This window comes from Oncorhynchus clarkii, chromosome 9, assembly GCF_045791955.1.
Source record: "Oncorhynchus clarkii lewisi isolate Uvic-CL-2024 chromosome 9, UVic_Ocla_1.0, whole genome shotgun sequence".
Taxonomy (NCBI): Eukaryota; Metazoa; Chordata; class Actinopteri; order Salmoniformes; family Salmonidae; genus Oncorhynchus; species Oncorhynchus clarkii.
The window spans coordinates 32818181-32840002 of record NC_092155.1 but is presented as its reverse complement, the minus strand read 5'-3'; the positions used below and the strand labels follow the sequence as shown (position 1 = coordinate 32840002).

Genomic DNA, 21822 nt, shown 5'->3' with positions numbered 1-21822 from the left:
ATCCCGCGAGAATTGGCCCTATGGGAGTGAATTGAGTGAGTGCCGCGAGAAAATACCTGTACGTTAGGGCGCGAATTGGTCCCAGCCATTCCTTTGTTCCAGCACTCCGGAGAAGGACAAACAATGACCGGTTGAATAGAAATTTGTTTTGTATGTTTATAACATCCTAAAGCTTGGTTCTGCACTTAGTTTGACCTGTTTAGTCGACATATAATATGTAATTTTGAAGTTTTGATGCGCAACTTTTCCGGACCAGAGGACATTTTGGGTGCATTTCAGCTGATGTTATTAGCAGTAGCTAATACAAAGACACAAGACTTGAAACCAAACAATGTTTTGGGTAAGTATGAACCCTTCCAGTACATTCTGAACGAAGACCATCAAAGGTAAGGGAATATTTATGCTGAAATCTGTGTTTCTGTTGACTCCAACATAGCGGAGAAATATAGCTTATATCTGAGCGCCGTCTCAGAATATTGAATAGTGAGCGATTTCTGTAACGTTAAAAATAAATGTAACAAAGCGATTGCATTAAGAAGCAGTGTATCTTTCTAACTATATGTAGAACATGTATATTTAGTCAAAGTTTATGATGTCTATTTACGTTATCTTGCGGCGCTACCGATATTTTCTGCTGACATTTTTGAGTATTTTTTGAACATGAATTCAATGTAAATTGAATGGCTGGGGCAAGTCTTCGTTTCGGTGGTGGTCTAATATAAATATGTGGTGTGTTTTCGCCGTAAAACATTTAAAAAATCTGACATGCTGGGTAGATGAACAAGGTGTTTATCTTTCATTTGAGCTATTGGACTTGTTAATGTGTGGATGTTAAATATTTCTAAGAATATTTTTGCGTTCCATGCGCCACCGTTCCAGCTGAACGTGGGAGGGGATGTTCCCAAAAGGGATCACTAACTCCTCATCAGGTAAAATTCCCATTAGCCGATGCCAATGGCGACAGCTAGTCTTACTAGTCTGACATATAACGGAAAATACATTGCAGAGAAAAGACTTCACAATTTACATACAGTACATGTTCATGTTTTTAAATGTATGTGCATATCAGTTACACACACGTAAGTACATACACACAAAATGTAGGTCACGTGGAGGAGAGGGAGTTCCATGCACATGACTCTGTATATCAAATCAAATGTATTTATAAAGCCCTTCTTACATCAGGTGATATCTCAAAAGTGCTGTACAGAAACCCAGCCTAAAACCACAAACAGCAAGCAATGCAGGTGTAGAAGCATGTATAATACTGTACGTTTCCTTGAATTTCTTCTGGACCTGGGGACTGTGAAAAGACCCCCGGTGGCATGTCTGTTGGGATGAGTACATCTGTCAGTGCTGTGTGTAAGTTGACTATGCAAACAATTAGGAATTTCCAACATTGTTTCTTATAAAAACAAGAAGTGACAGTCAGTCTTTCCGCAACTCTTAGCCAAGAGAGACTTAGGAATAATATTAAAATCAGCCCTCTGATTACAATGAAGAGCAAGATGTGCCACTCCGTTCTGGAGCAGCTGCAGCTTAACTAGGTATTTCTTTGCAGCACTTGACCATATGACTGGACAATAATCAAGATAAGATCAAACTGGAGCCTGCAGGTCTTGCTTTTTGGAGTGTGGTGTCAAAAAAGCAGAGTAACTCTTTATTACAGACAGACCTCTCCCCATCTTTACAACCATTGAATCTATATGTTTTGATCATGACAGTTCACAATCTAAGGTAACACCAAGTAATTTAGTCTCCTCAACTTGTTCAACAGCCACACCATGCCTTACCAGATTCAGCTGAGGTCTAGAATTTAGGGAATGATTCATACCAAATACAATGCTCTTAGTTTTACATATGTCCAGGACCAGTTTATTACTGCCCACCCATTTCAAAACAGACTGCAACTCTTTGTTAAGCTTTTCAATGACTTCATTATCTGTGGTTGCTGAGGCGAATATATGGTTGAATCATCAGCATACATGGACACACAGTTTTTTAATTCCTCATCAATCCATGGAGCCTTAACAGTTCTAACAGCAATTTCATAAATGTATCAAGTGCAGCATCTGGATGCTGCAAGTGCAGCATCTGGATGCTCCATATTAATAGTTTGTATGATCTCTTATACATTATTTTAGGCCCAGCTATTGGAACTTTCCTGGATATAGCCACTATATTGTGATCACTACATCCAATGGGTATGGATACAGCTTTAGAAGAAAGTTATATAAACTCAGCAAAAAAATAAACTTCCTCTCATTGGCAACTGCGTTTATTTTCAGCAAACCTAACATGTGTAAATATTTGTATAAACATAACAAGATTCAACAACTGAGACATAAACTGAACAAGTTCCACAGAAATGTGACTAACAGAAATTGAATAATGTGTCCCTGAACAAAGGGGCGGAGTCAAAATCAAAAGTAACAGTCAGTATCTGGTGTGGACACTAGCTGCATTAAGTACTGCAGTGCCTCTCCTCCTCATGGACTGCACCAGATTTACCAGTTCTTGCTGTGAGATGTTACCCCACTATTCCACCAAGCAAGTTCCCCGACATTTCTGGGGGGAATGGCCCTAGCCCTCACCCTCCGATCCAACAGGACCCAGGCTTACTCAATGAGATTGACATCCGTCCTCTTCCCTGGTCATGGCAGAACTCTGATATTCCTGTCTTGCAGGAAATCACACACAGAACGAGCAGTATGGCTGGTGGCATTGTCATGCTGGAGGGTCATGTCAGGATGAGCCTGCAGGAAGGGTACCACATGAGGGAGGAGGATGTCTTCCCTGTAATGCACAGCGTGGAGATTACCTGCAATGACAACAAGCTCAGTCCGATGATGCTGTGACACATCACCTCAGACCATGACGGACACTCCACCTCCAAATCGATCCCTCTCCAGAGTACAGGCCTTGGTGTAACGCTCATTCCTTCGACGATAAACGTGAATCTGACCACCACCCCTGGTGAGACAAAACCCACGACTTGTCAGTGAAGAGCACTTTTTGCCAGTCCTGTCTGGTCCAGCAACGGTTGGTTTGTGGCCATAGGTGACGTTGTTGCCGGTGAGGAACTGCCTTACAACAGGCCTACAAGCACTCAGTCCAGCCTCTCTCATCCTTTTGCGGACAGTCTAAAAACTGATGGAGGGATTGTGTGTTCCTGGTGTAACTAGGGCAGTTGTTGTGGCCATCCTGTACCTGTCCTACAGGCGTGATGTTCGGATGTACCGATCCTGTGCAGGTGTTACACGTGGTCTGCCACTGCGAGGACGATCAGCTGTCTGTCCTGTCTCCCTGTAGCGCTGTCTTAGGCGTCTCACAGTATGGACATTGCAATTTTTTGCCCTGGCCACATCTGCAGTCCTCATGCCTCCTTGCAGCATGCCTAAGGCACGTTCACACAGATGAGCAAGGACCCTGGGCATCTTTCTTTAGGTGTTTTTCAGAGTCAGAAAGGACACTAAAGAGGCCTAAGTTTTCATAACTGTGACCTTCATTGCCTATCGTCTGTAAGCTGTTAGTGTCTTAACGACCGTTCCACAGGTGCATGTTCATTACTTGTTTATGGTTCATCGAACAAGCATGGGAAACAGTGTTTAAACCCTTTACAATGAAGATCTGTGAAGTTATTTTGATTTTTACGAATTATCTTTGAAAGACAGGGTCCTGAAAAATAGACTATTCAATTTTTGCTGAGTTTAGTATTAGTAAATATTTTATCAATACATGTGGATGATCTTGTTCATGTAGTGTTTGTAAACACAGGTAGGTTGATTAATAACCTGAACCAGATTAACTTGTGAACTATTTAACTATCTACATCGACCCTTTTTGCACTAACTTTTTTTGACCCGTTATTTACTCTGCTGCTACTGTTATTATCTGTCACTTTATTCCTAGCTATATGTGCAAAGCTACCCCTTCAAAGTGACTCTATATAGCCAAGTTATCGTTACTCATTGTGTATTTATTATTATTATGTGTTTTACTTTTCTGATATTTCTCTATTTTCTTTCTCTCTGCATTGTTGGGAAAGGCCCGCAAGTAAGCATTTCACTGTTAGTTGTATTTGAAATCATTTGAAACCTCTTTGATCAATATTGGAAACTTTTGGGGGATATGTTAAAAACAACTTTCTTGCACTGCAAGACTGCAAAAGAGAAAGATTGTAAATGTTGTATTACCTGGAACTCAATCCCATAGTTCTCTCTGCAGAAGTCTCGTAGTTTGGGATATACATGCTCTTTCAGTGCATTCCTCTCTGCTTCTGTGTCTGGAAACAAAATGACAAAGTGAACACATTGATTTGTATAAAGATTCATTGATACCATTATAACAGACTTCCAAATATGGGCAACATGGTCCTCTTTAGCTTAGTTGGTAGAGCATGGTGCTTGCAACGCCAGGAAGTGGGTTATATTCCTGGGACCATCCATTTAAAAAAAAATGCATGACTGTAAGTTGTTTTGGATAGAAGCGTCTTCTAAAAGGCTATTATTATGTTATAATGGAGGGCATAATTTGAGAAGGGTCGACAATGGCAGTGCTAACAGATTAGGTTAATGGGGTTGTTATAGGATATTACATGTCATGGCATAGTTAGGGTCTGTGGGGTGTCTCAGACTAGTGAGGGCCTATGGGTCATTGTTCCGTCCTACTTTAATTCCTTTCCTCCTTCCTTTGGGCTTTCTCTCCTTTCCACTGCCCTTTCTCTCCTTTCCACTGCCCTCCCTTGGGTTACAATAATTGGAGAGGACAGGGACCATCCCACACAACTCCAGGGGGATAGGTCTGATGGACAGACAGTTCAAAACAGAACATGCCCAGGAGAGCCACAGTCCCTTTGATGATGGAACACATCATCAAAATAAATGTGTCACACTCAAATGTGTCCCCCACTCAAGACTGTGTCATGCTACAAAACTAGGGCACAATTTTTAGGGTTAGATAATTTTGTTTGCATTTGGATGACACAGGCTTCTTTTCTTGTTATTCATCTCTTCCTTGCTTGGCCCAGCTGAACTGTATGGTAAACCACAGCTCTAACCAGAAATGATGAGGTTATGCATGTTGACGTCGGCAGGGCACAGAGATGCATGTGTAAAGTGTGTATGGCAGAGCAGAAGCGCCTGTTATCTCGGCGACACACACACGCACACACACACACACACACAGTATCTCTTTAATTCCATGCCACAGCTCTTACTGACAGCTACTCCTCTCACTCTGCCATCATTTCCGAGAAAGAGAGAGAGAACGATGGTGCCGACAGATATGGTAGCTCTGCTTCTAGCTTCTAAGAAACTTTGCAGTATTTTTTTTGTGATATTTCTTACATTATTAGCACAGAAAATGTTTTGTGTTATTACATACAGCCGGAAAGAACTTTTGGATATCAGAGTGGTCGTAATTCACCAGCATTGCGACCAGCAATACGACTTTCCCGAATTGGATCCTTTGTTCATACCCCCCAGGGAAATTTAACTTATTCCAGAGGCTACTCCAAAACACTGCCGGCGGAGAAGAGGTATTCGGAGTGAACTTCTAGTCCGACTCAGGAGGCGTGCACACCATCCACCACTTCCAAGCATATTAGTCGCTAATGTTCAGTCTCTGGATAATAAAGTAGATGAGCTCAGGGCAAGGATCTCGTTCCAGAGAGTTATCAGGGATTGTAACATACTCTGTTTCACGCAAACATGGCTCTCTTGGGATATACTGTCCCCATCCATTCAGCCAGCTGGGTTCTCAGTACATTGTGCAGACAGGAATAATGAACTCTCCGGCAAGAAGAAAGGAGGGGGTGTTTGTTTCATGATTAACTACTCAAGGTATGATTGTGATAACATACAGAAGTCCTTTTGTTCACCCAACCTAGAATACCTAACAAAGCAAATGCCGACGTATTACCTCCCAAGAGAATTGTTTTCGGTTATACTCACAGCCATGTATATTCCCCCTCAAGTCGATGACGATGGCCCTCAAAGAACTACACTGGACTTTATGCAAACTGGAAACCACATACCCTGAGGCCTAATTTATTGTAGCTGGGAATTTTAACAATGCAAAATCTGAGGAAACGGTAGCGAAGTTCTACCAACATAGACTGTAGTACTCGTGCAGGGAAAACATTAGACCACTGCTACTCAACTTTTCTAAACGGCTACAAGGCCCTCGCCCCGCCCCCCCTTCTGCAAATCTGATCACGACGCCATTTTGCTCCTCCCTTCCTATAGGCAGGCTCTCAAACAGGAAGTACACATGCTAAGGTCTATTCAATGCTGGACTGACCAATTGGAATCCATGCTTCAAGATTGTTTTGATCACACGGAATTGTATATCTTCTGGGTAGCCTCTGAGAATAACATTGACAAATACACGGATATGGTGACTGAGTTCATCAGGAAACGTATAGGAGATGTTGTTCCCACTGTGACTATTAAAACCTACCCAAACCAGAAACCGTGGATAGATGGCAGCATTTGTGCAAAACTTGAAAGCGCGAACCACCGCATTTAACCATGTCAACGTGACTGGGAATATGGCCAAATACAAATAGTTTAGTTAATCCCTCTGTAAGGCAATCAAACAGGTCAAACTTCAGTACAGAGACAAAGTGGAGTTGCAATTTAACGGCTTAGACAGGGTGGCAGGGTCTACGGCCTACAAAGGGAAAACTAGCCACATCGCGGACACAGACGTCTTGCTTCCGGACAACCTAAACACCTTCTTCGCCTGCTTTGAGGATAACACAGTGCCACCGACACGGCCCGCTACCGAGGACTGTGGGCTCTCTTTCTCCGTGGCCAACGTGAATAAGACATTTAAGCATGTTAACCCTCAAGGCTGCCTGCCCAGAAGGCAGCTGGCTGGAGTGTTTACAGAATTCAATCTCTCCCTATCCCAGTCTGCTGTCCCCACTTGCTTCAAAATATCCACCATTGTTCCGGTACCAAAGAAAGCAAACTGGTAACTGAACTGAAGGTAGCTGAACTATTTGACTATCACCCCGTAGCACTCACTTCTGTCATCATAAAGTGCTTTGAGAAGCTAGTTTAGAATCAAATCATGTCTATCTTACCTGGACACCCTAGACCCACTTCAATTTGCTTACCGCCTCAATAGATCCACTGACGATGCAATCGCCATCACACTGCACCCATCTGGACAAGATGAATACCTATGTAGGAATGCTGGTCATTGAATATAGCTCAGCATTCAACATCATAGTACCCCCCTCCAAGCTCATCATTAAGCTCGGGGACCTGGGTCTGTACCCCGCCCTGTGCAGCTGGGTCCTGGACTTCCTGACTGGCCGCCCCCAGGTGGTGAAGGTAGGAAACAACACCTCTACTTCGCTGATCCTCAACACAGAGTTCCCACAAGGTTGTGTGCTCAGCCCCCTAATGTACTCCCTGTTCACCCATGACCGCATGGCTACGCACGCCTCCGACTCAATCATCAAGTTTGTAGATGGCACAACAGTAGTAGGCCTGATTATCAACAATGACAGCCTAAAAGGAGGAGGTGAGGGCCTTGGGAGAGTGGTGCCAGGAAAATAACCTCTCACTCAACGACAACAAAACAAAGGAGCTGATCATGGATTTCAGGAAACAGCAGAGGGAGCACCCTCCTATCCACATCGACACGACCGCAGTGGAGAAGGTGGAAAGCTTCAAGTTCCTCGGCGTACACGTCACTGATGATCTGAAATGGTCCACCCACACAGACAGTGTGGTGAAGGGGGCTGAAGAAATTTGGCTTGGCCCCTAATTTGGCTTGGCCCCTAAGCATCCTGTCGGGCTGTATCACTGCCTGCACTGCCTACAACCGCAGGGCTCCAGAGGGTGGTGCAGTCTGCTCAACACATCACTGGAGGAAAACTACCTGTCCTCCAGGACACCTACAGCACCCGATGTCACAGGAAGGCCAAAAAGATCAGCAAGGACATCAACCACCCGAGCCCATGGCCTATCATCCACATGAGAGAGAGGATGTGTCCGATAAACCAAGTCTCTCGGCATGGCCGACAGCAATGTGACAATGAGGCCATGGTCAATAACAACGACATCCCTGTCACGCTGGTATAAAAGATTTTGGAGACAGGCGCAGGAATACACAATAAGGGTTTTTAATACACCCAAAACAAACACGTATTAAAAAACACTGGGCTATACCCAAACAAAAGAGGGTAAACCTCATTGAACGACATGGGACGATACCCATAATACACACACACACACACACACACACACACACACACACACACATACACACATACACACATATATACACACACACACACACACATATATATATATATATGTGTATTATGGGTATCGTCCCATATATGGACATGGGAACAATAACCGACAAAGACAGAGGGAACAGAGGGCACATGTATCAGGTGAAATGGGAACCAGGTGTGTGTGTGTGTGTGTGTGTAATCAGACAAGACAGTCCGTGGTTGATGATAATGAATCCGGTGGATCTGTGAAGCCTAGAAAGCCAGTGACGTAGACCTCCGGAACTGGTGAACAGAATGAGCATCAATACCGGCGGGATCCGTGACAATCACAGCACACAGTGTGTATGTGAGAAGCCTGTCTGTCTACAGCCATGTACAGTGTATTAGTGTCAGTTAGTTAATCCTAGCAGTCCCAAGATCCCAAGATTTTCATTTATCTGCATGTCCAGCCTGTATATTTAGCCTCACAATTAAGCATTTTACCATTTTATTTTCAGGATAACCAGGGCTAAAGTAGCACACACACCAATTTGAAGTTAAATAAAGGTAAAATGCAAGAATACTGTGTAAGACACATGTTGAAAACCATACAGGACATTGTCAACTAAGCAAAAAGCTTTTCTGCATGGAAGTGTTTGTGAGGATATAATGCCAAACAGTGCTGAAAAACATTCAGAACTCAGTGTACAGCATATCCTTAAGTGTTTATTTATTTTTACATTTTAAACATTCTTAGCCAGTGGCCCAGTTCATAAACCCAATGTTTCAGCAAATAATATTAGTCATGGGACACTGTCAATCACACTGGCACATTCTATAGGGTAGCATCACATATAGTGAATGTACAACATAGTAAATGTACTGCTACAAAGGAGTGAAAGAAACATGCTACGGGCAATATGCTGTACGTGTCACCATGTGTTGCAATATGTCCTGAGCAGTATTTATACTTTAAGTATAAATACTTTAAAATACTACTTAAGCAGTTTTTTGGGCTATCTGTACATTAAATGACTATTTATATTTTTGTCAACTTTTACTTTTAATGAATGTACTTTTTACTCCATACATTTCCCCTGACACCCAGAAGTACGTGTTACATTTCGAAAGTGCAAGACAGGAAAATTGTCAAATTAACACACATGGTCATCCCTACTGTCTCTGATCTGGTGGACTCAAACACAAATGCTTCGTTTGGAAATTATATCTAGGTATTTGAGTGTGCCCCTAGCTAACCTTAAATAATAAATTATCATGTTGTCTGATTTGCTTAATATAAGGAATGTGAAATTATATACACTTTGACTTTGGGTACTTAAGTATAGACCAATAACATTTACTTTTGATAGTGTCTTGCAAAAGTATTCATCTCCCTTGGCGTTTTTTCTATATTGTTGCATTTACAACCAGTAATTTAAATAGATTTTTATTTGGATTTCATGTAATGGACATACATAAAATAGCGCAAATTGGTGAAGCGAAATAAAAAAATAAAAAGAATCAATCGGAAAAGTGTTGTGTTCATATGTATTCACCCCCTTTGCAACGAAGCCCCTAAATAAGATCTGGTGCAACCAATTAACTTCAGAAGTGACATAATTAGGTAAATAAAGTCCACCTGTGTGCAATCTGTGTCAAATAAACTGTTACATGATCTCAATATATATATATATATATATATATATATATATATATATATATATACCTGTTCTGAAAGGCCCCAGAGTCTGTAACACCAATAAGCAAGGGGCACCACCAAGCAAGCAGCACCATGAAGACCAAGGAGCTCTCCAAACAGGTCAGGGACAAAGTTGTGGATAAGTACAGATCAAGGTTGGGTTATAAAAAAATATTTTCAAAATTGAACATCCCACAGAGCACCATTAAATCCATTATTGGAAAATTGAAAGAACATGGCACCGCAACAAATCGGCCAAGAGAGGGCCGCCCACCAAAACTCACGAACCAGGCAAGGAGGGCATTAATCAGAGAGGCAACAAAGAGATCAAAGATAACCCTGATGGAGCTACAAAGCTCAACAGCGGAAATGGGAGTATTTGTCCTTAGCCATACACTCTACAAAGCCGGGCTTTACGAGTGGCCAGAAAAAAGCCATTGGAAACTGGTCAGAATTGAAGGAATGATGGATGGCGCTAAATACAGGGAAATTCTTGAGGGAATTTCCAGAGATTTGAGACTGGAACGGAGGTTTACCTTCCAGCAGGACAATGACTCTAAGCATACTGCTAAAGCAACACTCAAGTGGTTTAAGGCAAAACATGTAAATATCTTGGACTGGCCTAGTCAAAGCCCAGACCTCAATCCAATTGAGAATCTGTGGCATGATTTAAAGATTGCTGTACACCAGCGCAACCCATCCTACTTGACAGATCTGGAGCAGTTTTGCCTTGAAGAATTGGCAAAAATCCCAGTGGCTAGATGACAGGCGTCCCGTAAACGGGACAGTTGTAATTCATGCAACGCTGTGTGTCACGATCGCAGATTTTAGAGAAACAACAAATGTCGGTACATATAAGTGTCTTATATCGGCTAAAAGCTTAAATTCTTGGTAATATAACTGCACTGTCCAATTTACAGTAAAATGTTGCTGCTAACCTTGTGCGACAGCAAGCCTTTTCCTTTTTGATAACAATTATAAGACTATGGAGAGTTATGAAGTTATGAAAACTGGGTGTTTTGCAAATGTTGAACTTATAATATGCCACTAATACTTGGAAAGCTAAATCAAAGTCCAAGTATACAGATGTGATGATATTCTTGCAGAAAAATGTAATGTGAATGTAAACGTCTCCTTCACGATTTACCCAAATGTACCTGGGTGACTTCACACTAACTGTCATGTAGTTTGCTCATACTTCAAGTTATTACTTTGCACATACACTGCTGCCATCTTGTGGGCACCATCGGAAATTACAACCAGAGTGATGGCTAGATTTGTGACCTTTCTGTTGCATTTGATTGATGGTCTACCAGATCTATTGTTATATTATCCTACATTACATTCCCATTTACACAAACTTCAAAGTGTTTCCTTTCAAATGGTAGCAATAATATGCATATCCTTGCTTCAAGGCCTGTGCTACAGGCAGTTAGATTTGGATATGTCGTTTAGGTGAAAATTGAAAAAAAGGGGGCTATCCCAATAAGATTTATAGAGACATACCCCAAGAGACTTGCAGCTGTAATTGCTGCAAAAGGTGGCTCTACAAAGTATTGACTTTGGGGGTGGGTGAATAGTTCTGCACACTCAAGTTTTATGACGTGAGACTATAGGACGAGCTAAATGCCTTCTGTGCTCGCTTTGAGGCAAGCAACACTGAACCATGCATGGGAGAACCAGTTGTTTCAGACAACTGTGATCACGCTACCCGTAGCCGATGTGAGCAAGACATTTAAACAGGCTAACTTTTACAAGGCCACAGGGCCAGATGGATTACTAGGATGCGTACTCAGGGCATGCGCTGGCAAGTGTCTTCACTAACATGTTTAACCTTTCTCTGACCCAGTCTGTAAAAGCTACATGTTTTGATCAGACCACCACATCTGTAGCTATGAAATGCTTTGAAAGGCTGGTTATGGCTCCCACCAACACCATCATCCCAGACCCACTCTAATTCGCATACCGCCCAACAGATCCACAGATGACGCAATCTCAATCACTCCACACTGCCCTTTCCCACCTGGACAAAAAATAACACCTATGTGAGAATGCTGTTAATTGACTACAGCTGAGCAATCAACAACATAATGCCCACAAAGCTCATGGGTCAGCTAAGGACCCTGGGAAAAAACACCTCCCTATGCAACTGGATCCTAGACTTCCTGACAGGCCGCCCCAGATGGTAAGGGTAGGCAACAACAAATCTGCCACACTGATCCTCAACATTTGGGACCCTCAGGGGTGCATGCTTAGTCCCCTCCTGTACTCCCTGGACACCCACGACTGCATGGCCAAGCATGACTCCAACACCATAATTAAGTTTGCTGGTGACACAACAGTGGTTGGCCTGATCACCGACAACAATGAGACAGCCTATATGGAGGAGGTCAGAGACCTGGTAGTGTAGTGCCAGGATAACAACCTCTCTCAGTATGAGCAAGACGAAGAAGCTGATTGTGGACTATAGAAAATGGAGGGCCAAACAGGCTTCCATTAACATTGACGGGACTGAAGTGGATAGGGTAGAGAGTTTCAAGTTCCTTGGTGGCCTCATGACCAACAAACTATTTATGGTCCGAACACACCAAGACAGTTGTGAAGAGGGAAATACTTTTTAAGGAGACTTAAGATTTGCCACAGGTCCTCAGATCCTCAAAGAATTCTACAACTGCACCATCGAGAGCATCCTGACCGGTTGCATCACCGCCTGGTATGGCAACTGCTCGGCATCTGACCGTAAGGCGCTACAGAGGGTAGTGTGTCCGGCCCAGTACATCACTGGGGCCAAGCTTCCTGACATCCAGGAACTATATACTAGGCATTTCAGAGGAAGGCCCAAAAAATTGTCCAGTCACCCAAGTCCAGATTGTTCTCTCTGCTACCGCCCGGCAAGCGGTACAGGACCGCCAAGTCTAGGACCAAAAGGCTCCTTAATAGCGTCTACCCCCAAGCCATAAGACTTCTGAACAACTAATCAAATGGCCACCCGGACTTAGATTGACCACCCCCCCCACCCCTTTGTTTTCACACTGCTGGTACTCGCTGTTTTATCTATGCACAGTCACTTTATAGATTACCTTGACTAACTTGTACCGCTGCACATTGACTCAGTACCGGTACCCCCTGTATTTAAAAAACAAAACAATAATTTCACCTTTATTTAACCAGGTAGGCTAGTTGAGAACAAGTTCTAATTTGCAACTGCGACCTGGTAATATATACACTGCTCAAAAAAATAAAGGGAACACTTAAACAACACAATGTAACTCCAAGTCAATCACACTTCTGTGAAATCAAACTGTCCACTTAGGAAGCAACACTGATTGACAATACATTTCTCATGCTGTTGTGCAAATGGAATAGGCAATTAGCAAGACACCCCCAATAAAGGAGTGGTTCTGCAGGTAGTGACCACAGACCACTTCTCAGTTCCTATGCTTCCTGGCTGATGTTTTGGTCACTTCTGAATGCTGGCGGTGCTTTCACTCTAGTGGTAGCATGAGACGGAGTCTACAACCCACACAAGTGGCTCAGGTAGTGCAGTTTATCCAGAATGCCACATCAATGCGAGCTGTGGCATGTAGGTTTGCTGTGTCTGTCAGCATAGTGTCCAGAGCATGGAGGCGCTACCAGGAGACAGGCCAGTACATCAGGAGACGTGGGGGAGGCTGTAGGAGGGCAACAACCCAGCAGCAGGACCGCTACCTCCGCCTTTGTGCAAGGAGGAGCAGGAGGAGCACTGCCAGAGCCACCAGGCCACAAATGTGCATGTGTCTGCTCAAACGGTCAGAAACAGACTCCATGAGGGTGCTATGAGGGCCCGACGTCCACAGGTGGGGGTTGTGCTTACAACCCAACACCGTGCAGGACGTTTTGCATTTGCCAGAGAACACCAAGATTGGCAAATTCGCCACTGGCGCCCTGTGCTCTTCACAGATGAAAGCAGGTTCACACTGAGCACATGTGACAGACGTGACAGAGTCTGGAGACGCCGTGGAGAACGTTCTGCTGCCTGCAACAGCCTCCAGCATGACCGGTTTGGCAGTGGGTCAGTCATGGTGTGGGGTGGCATTTCTTTGGGGGGCCGCACAGCCCTCCATGTGCTCGCCAGAGGTAGCCTGACTGCCATTAGGTACCGAGATGAGATCCTCAGACCCCTTGTGAGACCATATGCTGGTGAAGTTGGCCCTAGGTTCCTCCTAATGCAAGACAATGCTAGACCTCATGTGGCTGGAGTGTGTCAGCAGTTCCTGCAAGAGGAAGGCATTGATGCTATGGACTGGCCCGCCCATTCCCCAGAGCTGAATCCAATTGTGCACATCTGGGACATCATGTCTCGCTCCATCCACCAAAGCCACGTTGCACCACAGACTGTCCAGGAGTTGGCGGATGCTTTAGTCCAGGTCTGGGAGGAGATCCCTCAGAAGACCATCCGCCACCTCATCAGGAGCATGCCCAGGCAGTGTAGGGAGGTCATACAGGCACATGGAGGCCACACACACTACTGAGCCTCATTTTGACTTGTTTTAAGGACATTACATCAAAGTTGGATCAGCCTGTAGTGTGGTTTTCCACTTTAATTTTGAGTGTGACTCCAAATCCAGACCTCCATGGGTTGATAAATTTGATTTCCATTGATAATTTTTGTGTGATTTTGTTGTCAGCACATTCAACTATGTAAAGAAAAAAGTATTTAATAAGAATATTTCATTCATTCAGATCTAGGATGTGTTATTTTAGTGTTCCTTTTATTTTTTGAGCAGTGTATATAGCCTCATTATTGTTATGTACATTTCTTGTTACTTTTTAATTGATTCGATTTTTTTTTACTTTAGTTAATTTAGTAAATATTTTATTAAATGCAGTTCAAGTTTATTAACTTGAACTGCATTGTTGTTTAAGGGCTTGTAAGTAAGCATTTCACAGTATGGTTTACACTTGTTGTATTCGGAGCATGTGACAAATACACACTGTCAAAATATACTTGCCACATAACAGCATCTGATGCTAATTTCTAATTCATTGTATGCAGTTTGTTTTGCTGTCATATAAAAGGTCAACATGGCCGAAATATTAATTATTTGGAAAAGCGAGACCTGTGCCTTTTCCTTTCATGATAACACAACAGGGAAAGTAGCACACTTTAAACTCTAATGCTAGTCATAAAATCACAACACCAAAACAAGGTATCTTGGTCCTCATTGTATCTATGCTTTAATTACCTCTGGAAAGATACAGGTAGATAGGTCTACAGGTTCATTTACGCTCAGAAAATCTGTCCCTCAGTAACAGTAGATCAGTTAAGTGGCAGCAAGGTGCCAAAATCGCCTGAGAAGAGTCTCACTGGTATTGGGCTTTAGCACCAGGCTTCAGGAGAGGTGGGAGAAAAGGACGCCCTAGTGCACACCAGAGAGTGAGAGAGAGAGATATTAAATAAGATTGGATCCTGAAATGTCCCAGGCTGTAACATTCTCACTGGCTTTATAGATTTCACAGTTAAACCTCTGACATGATTGACGATGATAGCCAGATCTGAAGGAGGAAGAGAAAAAGAAAGGATGGAGGGAGAATGAGAGGGAAGTGAAGGCTAGATAGACAGAGAGAGAGACAGAGGAAAGACGAAGAGAGGATTGAACAGAGAATCTAAACCAGAGAAAGTGACAGTGAAAGAGAAAATATATATACAGAGAGGAAAGTTTGAGACCTTGAATAGTCTAAAACTAAACTAAACTAAACTAAAAAGCATGTTTAAACTACAAAAAAAAATGAAATCCAGGTTTAAATGGATATAGATATAGTGTGTATGTGGAGGAATAGATCACTTTATGCATTGTATCCCAAGGGGAACCACCCTCGAGCTTGCATACACGCCACCAATGCTTTAAGACACCCAAGGCATCGTCTATGGAGATAATATGGAGCTAAAAACTGTAGATAGGTTTATTGAGTAAAAACTTGCATACACATGCACACGTAGCAACACCTATACCCGCACACACACAACGTCTAATGGCTATAGATATTGGGAAGAAGATTAATTGCCATAGCCTTTTCTTCGGCATACAGCTGTCTGGGAAGTGACGGAGAGATAAGGGGGTGTTTTTAATTGATCAGGAAAAGTAGCCATGGCAGATTATGCAAACACACACCCACATGCGCACACACACGTGCACACACACAGGCACGCACACACACACAGGTTGAGCAGTGCACTGCTCTGAAAATAAAAATGAATGCCCAGCCTGAAGTCCGAATGATTCATTAGCAAGATTGTAAGATTGTGACAAAGCTCTGTTCACCCCAATTAGAATTTTGTCTTTCAGCAAACTCATCTCGGCTTCAATGTTTTAATGTGCACATACCCTAAATACCTGTGGAGGCTGCTGAGGGGAGAATGTCTAATAACAATGGCTGGAATGGAGTAAATGGAATGGTATCAAAAACATGTTTTTTATGTGTTCATCCATATTATGAGTCGTCCTCCCCTCAGCAGCCTCCACTGCTACATACAATGAGTCCTTTTAAAGGGACATTTTAAAAGGTACATACATTTTTCTACTTTGAAATTAATGATTTAACCATTGATTCTTGAAAACTCCTGAATCCCAGATTGCCCCTTGAAGTAGTGGCAGACACATTGTTGCAGTGGTCGGTAAGAGACTTCTTAAAGGCAGAATCATCAATAAGAGAGTGAGAAGATGGTCTATGGTCTTTGACTATACTAGTCTCGGCAGTAACAGTATGGTGCATTATAGGCTACAGCCACAACCAGACAGAGAGCACATAAACCTGTAAACGCAGTGAAACTGTTATGATACTGTACTTATCTCTGGGAAAGTATGAGGCACACCATATTTAAAAGATCATCTCTTCCTTAGTGCACACTATATCTGAAGTGATTTTGTTTCCCTTGTGTGCCTGATCTTTTAAGATCACTTTTCCCTGAGGTCCGAGGTGGCAACACTACTTAAGCCATATGTCATAAGACTTAGGTAATCAGTCATAAGGCTGACATAGTAGATGTAATTAAGAGTTGTAACATGTCAGGTTAACAAAATTATAATATGTCATATTGCATGCAGGGTTCAAGTGTCAAGAGAAAGTGTGTAGCCTAATTGTCTGAATATTAAAATAATTGAATGGGTATGAGACAACAACAAAAGCTCATCTAGTTATGATCGGACACCTGATATTAAAAACACCTGGCGGTACCCAGGTGTAGGCAATCATATATTTATTCCAGCTTTGCCATGGTTATGACAATCCACTGTAACTCAATGTAGTGCATGAATTGCGCCCTCTAGAGCCCATAGTGGAACAGCACTTTCCAGTCCATAAGAGGAGCTGTTCATTTGGTGCTGGTCACAGATACTGAAGGAGTTCATTCAGAATCAGAAGGCCTGAAGCTCTTTCTTTCTTTTCTTTTATTTCAATGTGGAGGCTAGATCCATGCAGCCGTATCAGGAATTCACAATAAAGTGTCTAGTTCTGTATGCTGTAACGTGATATAACTATTTGGTTGTAGGGTAACAGTTTGTCAACAGTGTGTCAATATCTTTCCTTAAACAGTGTCAAATGTACAGCCATACAAAGACATAATTTTCCATCCATTCATATTGGACCTCTGATTCCTAAGCATCTTTAGAGATACTGTACATGCTCTTCCTAGTAACATTTGCATGTTGCCCACAACTAATGATTCTATGAGCAATGTGGCAAATTAAGTCTACTATGTGTGCCATTGGATATGGATAAAACCGGTACAAAATAAGAGGAATTTTAGGTCATTTGATCACTCTATTGACATTTATTGTATTTTCAGGGGAATCATGCATGATTGGTTCTGTTTTTGTCTATAGGTGTGCCATCCTCCCTCTCTCCCGCTTTCCCTTAATCCCACCCTCCATCTTTGCCCTCTCTTGCCTATTTTTATCCCCCTCCCCTAGACTGTATTCAAACAGAGCAACTCTGCACCTCTCGACCCGTTACCAGGATAAAGTGACTAAGGGGTTAGTTGAAATCGGTGAGCGGGCACAATTTTGGGGGGTTCTTTCATTGGAATTATATTGAATTCTGCTTTAAATCACGCTATACCACAATAAACATAAAGTTCAAATACCAAGTGCTTTTGACCAAGAAGTGTCAGGTTTGCGCAAAATCTACAGTCAGTGTCTTCACCTCTGTCCTGCTGACCTACTGTACTGTTCACCAGGTATTGCTGGAGATTTGTACTTCCATAAGGTCGTTGTTTTCTGGGAGCTGGTGGTGCTTCAGTGCCAGCTGGCACTGTACTGTTCCCAAATGGCTTCAAACTCGCTGTCACACCTCAGCTACTCGACCTACTGCAACGCACTGCAGAACACTTTGACTCCAGCATAAAGATCCGTTGCTTTTGACTGGAGTAATTATTTGAGGTTCAAGAAGACTGAGGATTATGTGCACCAGGGTGGCTGTAGACTTAAACTGCCTTCAACAGCCCTGTAGCCTCTGCCTGGTCTCATAGACTAGACATAACGTTGTAAATGTAAATCTGGGAAACTGAAATTAGTATGATACACTACATGGCCATAAGTATGTGGACACCTGCTCATCAAACATCTCATTCCAAAATCATGGGCATTAATATGGAGTTGGTCTCCCCTTTGCTGCTAAAAGAGCCTCCACTCTTCTGGGAAAGTTTTCCACTAGATGTTGGAACATTGCTGTTGGAACATTTCCAATCAGCCACAAGAGAATTAGTGAGGTCAGGCATTCCAATTCATCTCAAAGGTGTTCGATGGGGTTGAGGTCATGGTTCTGTGCAGGCCAGTCAGGTTCTTCAACACCGATCTCAACAAACCATTTCTGTTTGGACTCGCTTTGTGCATGTGGGCATTGTCATGCTGAAACAGGAAACGGCCGTCTCCAAACTGTTGCCTCAAAGTTGGAGGCACAGAATTGTCTAGAATGTCATTGAATATTGTAGCGTTAAGATTTTCCTTCACTGGAACTAAAGGGCCTAGCCCGAACCATGAAAAACAGTCCCAGACCATTATTCCTCTTCCACCTAACTTTGCAGTTGGCACTATGCAATGGGGGCAGGTAGCATTCTCCTAGCATCCTCCAAATCCAGATTGGTCCGTCGGAATGCCAATTGGTGAATTTATCGCTCCAGAGAATGCGTTTCGACTGCTCCAGAGTCCAATGGTGGCGAGCTTTACATCACCCCAGCCAACACTGACTTGTTGGAAAGGTGGCATCCTAATACGGTGCCACGTTGAAAGTCACTGAGTTCTAAGGCCATTCGACCGCCAATGTTTGTCTATGGAGATTGCATGGCTGTGTGCTCGATTTTAGAAACCAGTCAGCAACGGGCGTGGCTGAAATAGCCAAATCCACTGAAGGGGTGTTTACATGATTTTGTATATATAGTGTATGTTACCTATGGTAAGGTAAGACAGATGTTTACTTAAAGTAAGGTGCTTGGTCGGGCTGGATGGGTTGACGTATAACGCGAACATCTAGCAACCCAAAAGTTGCAGGTTCGAATCTCATCACTGACAACTTTTCAACTACTTAGCATGTCAGCTAACCCTTCTCCTAACCTTAACCATTTTAGCTAACCCTTCCCCTAACCCTATAACCCAACTCCTAAACTTAACCCTAACCCCTAGCCTAGCGAACGTTATCCAGCTAGCTAACGTTAGCCACCTAGCTAGAATTCATCACATAATATATGTTTAGAAAATTCATGATATATTGTATATTGCGCAAATATTAATATATTGTATATTTTGCAAATTTGTAACATATAATACGAATAGCAATTCATAACATATCATACCAAATGGGTGATGGACATCCACAAATGAATACATACCATATCTGGGACATATCATACTAAATGGAGTGTCTCAGATTTACATGCAGAATAATATGAAATGCTCTGAGACCAGGTTGATGGCCCAGAGTCTTACTTCTGTGTTGTACAATGCTGTCACAACCCACCTATCCACCCCATAGCCTAGTGCATCATTGACGTTTTCTCACACACCTTATGGAGTATCCCTACCTCAAAGTATCTCTGACATTGCTTGAGACTAACCTGAATCACAACTAAAATAGCACTTCAAAACAAAGTGACGTATTATAATTGACTATTGACCATCATTGACTGAATGGTAGACCACCTAGAATACTACAAGCATAATCTCAGTCTACCCTCTTTGGTTGAGTGGCTTGTGACTGTCTACTGCGCTGGTGCGCATCCTAAGTGAATTGAACAAGGCTATTGTGATAGTTGAACCGGGGACCATTCCGTATCACACCCTGTGCTTTCCTCAATACATTAGTCAAGGATAGGGATGGTAGACCATTGTTATATGTCACTCTCCTGTCCTGTCATTTGTATGGACTCTTACGATCGGGGAAACAAATTACAGACCTACATATCCCCTCGTTCAATGCACCTTTTTTTTCTCTAGAACTGGAAAGATCTGACATAAATCTTTGAAATTAGATGAATAAAATGTCCTTATGAGCGGTGTGAAATCTACATCAATCTGTATGTCTGTAATTGCACTGATTTGGGTAGGCCTATCATTGCTTGTGCGTAATATAGGAATATAGGCCTAAAATACGCAGCAACCCACTTTTCTGCAGATTCGGTCATCAATTTAAAAGTTACTCCATGAGTCATCCAAGGACTTGCACATTTGTTCCCTGGCCAGAACCGTCTTACCGTCAGGGTTGGCGCAGATGAAAACCCGGACACTCCTGCCAGTGGGGACATGGTGCTGCGGCAGTGCGAGGACATTGCCACTGATGGCTGCCCTGCGGAATGCCGATTCCCGTGGACAGGGCTGCCTGCTCCCCACTCCCGAGGGCCACATGGGTGGCGACTTCCAGCGTAACTGAAACCAGGTACACACAGACAGGTCTTTAATGCCTTCTAAAGTGGTTATCAGTGGCCACACACAGACAATAATGCATGCACACACACACGCATGCACACACAAATCAAGTTGGGATGGATCTACCAAGTCGTAGAAAAAGGCAACCCCAAAAATGACCCATATAATAATCCCATGCTTGCTTTTTCATTCAGTCATAGGAATGTTGCATTACAAAACGCATTACTGTCACGTTTACATGCACAATTTTAAATAATTTCCTTGGCTATTATAGCTAAGCATGTTAATCATCATACCATAATGTGAAACACACAAACAAATGACAAGACAGAACAAAAAGCAAACAATGGGCAAGCATCGGGAGCAATCCCACCCAGAGGAGATGCTTGTAGAGGGAGAGAGGTGTGTGTGTTGGGGGTGAAACAGCAGTAAATTGTTGTTCAGTCTGGAGAATATCTCAAGTCGCTTTTTCCACGGAGTTGATGTATCCTGAGATCTGTGTTTCACAGACAGAGACTGCAAAACAGACAACGAAACACGGCAAAGTTGGGAAGTCCTAATATCAAAATGTAAATCATTTTTCGTATTTATCATGAAAATAAATACTCAATCACTGAATCACTGCGTTCAGTGGACTTGACTGTTGCGGTTGAGGAGGCTGCGGATACACACTACAACACTTCTCGATCCTCACATTTTTCATTCTCTTCATTTCGAAAATATCCAACCGTGGATTCTTGAGAATCAACAGAGACGGTAAAAACGCCCATCTAGAGTTTTCTTCACCGAGAGTCTGCCCCTGGAGAAACAGCAGCCGGTTTGCAAAGAGCGGTGCTCAGCATCTCATTACGAGCGAGCACTGGTTTTCTGGCCATTCTGGGGTCAGTCTGGGCAGGAGAGTTTTCCAAATACTGTCTGTTCATCTTTCTCTTTCTTTATCTCGCTCTTTCCCTCTCCCTCTTCCGGTTCCTTCAGTGGTCCTCACCGTT

At 42.9% G+C, this 21822-nt stretch overlaps 1 protein-coding gene across 1 annotated transcript in view; it reads right to left on the bottom strand.

The window, feature by feature from the left end:
• Positions 1 to 21545, bottom strand: part of LOC139416207 (NACHT and WD repeat domain-containing protein 2-like) — an 84484-nt gene extending 62939 nt beyond the window's left edge. Inside the window, exons 1-3 of the mRNA XM_071164606.1 lie at positions 21528 to 21545; positions 20662 to 20833; positions 4197 to 4285 (exon numbers count right to left, since the gene is read on the bottom strand). Of these exons, the coding sequence (XP_071020707.1) occupies positions 4197 to 4285; positions 20662 to 20833; positions 21528 to 21545 (279 nt within the window). The remainder of the gene's footprint in view (positions 1 to 4196; positions 4286 to 20661; positions 20834 to 21527) is intronic.
• Between the last annotated feature and the right edge of the window lie 277 nt (positions 21546 to 21822).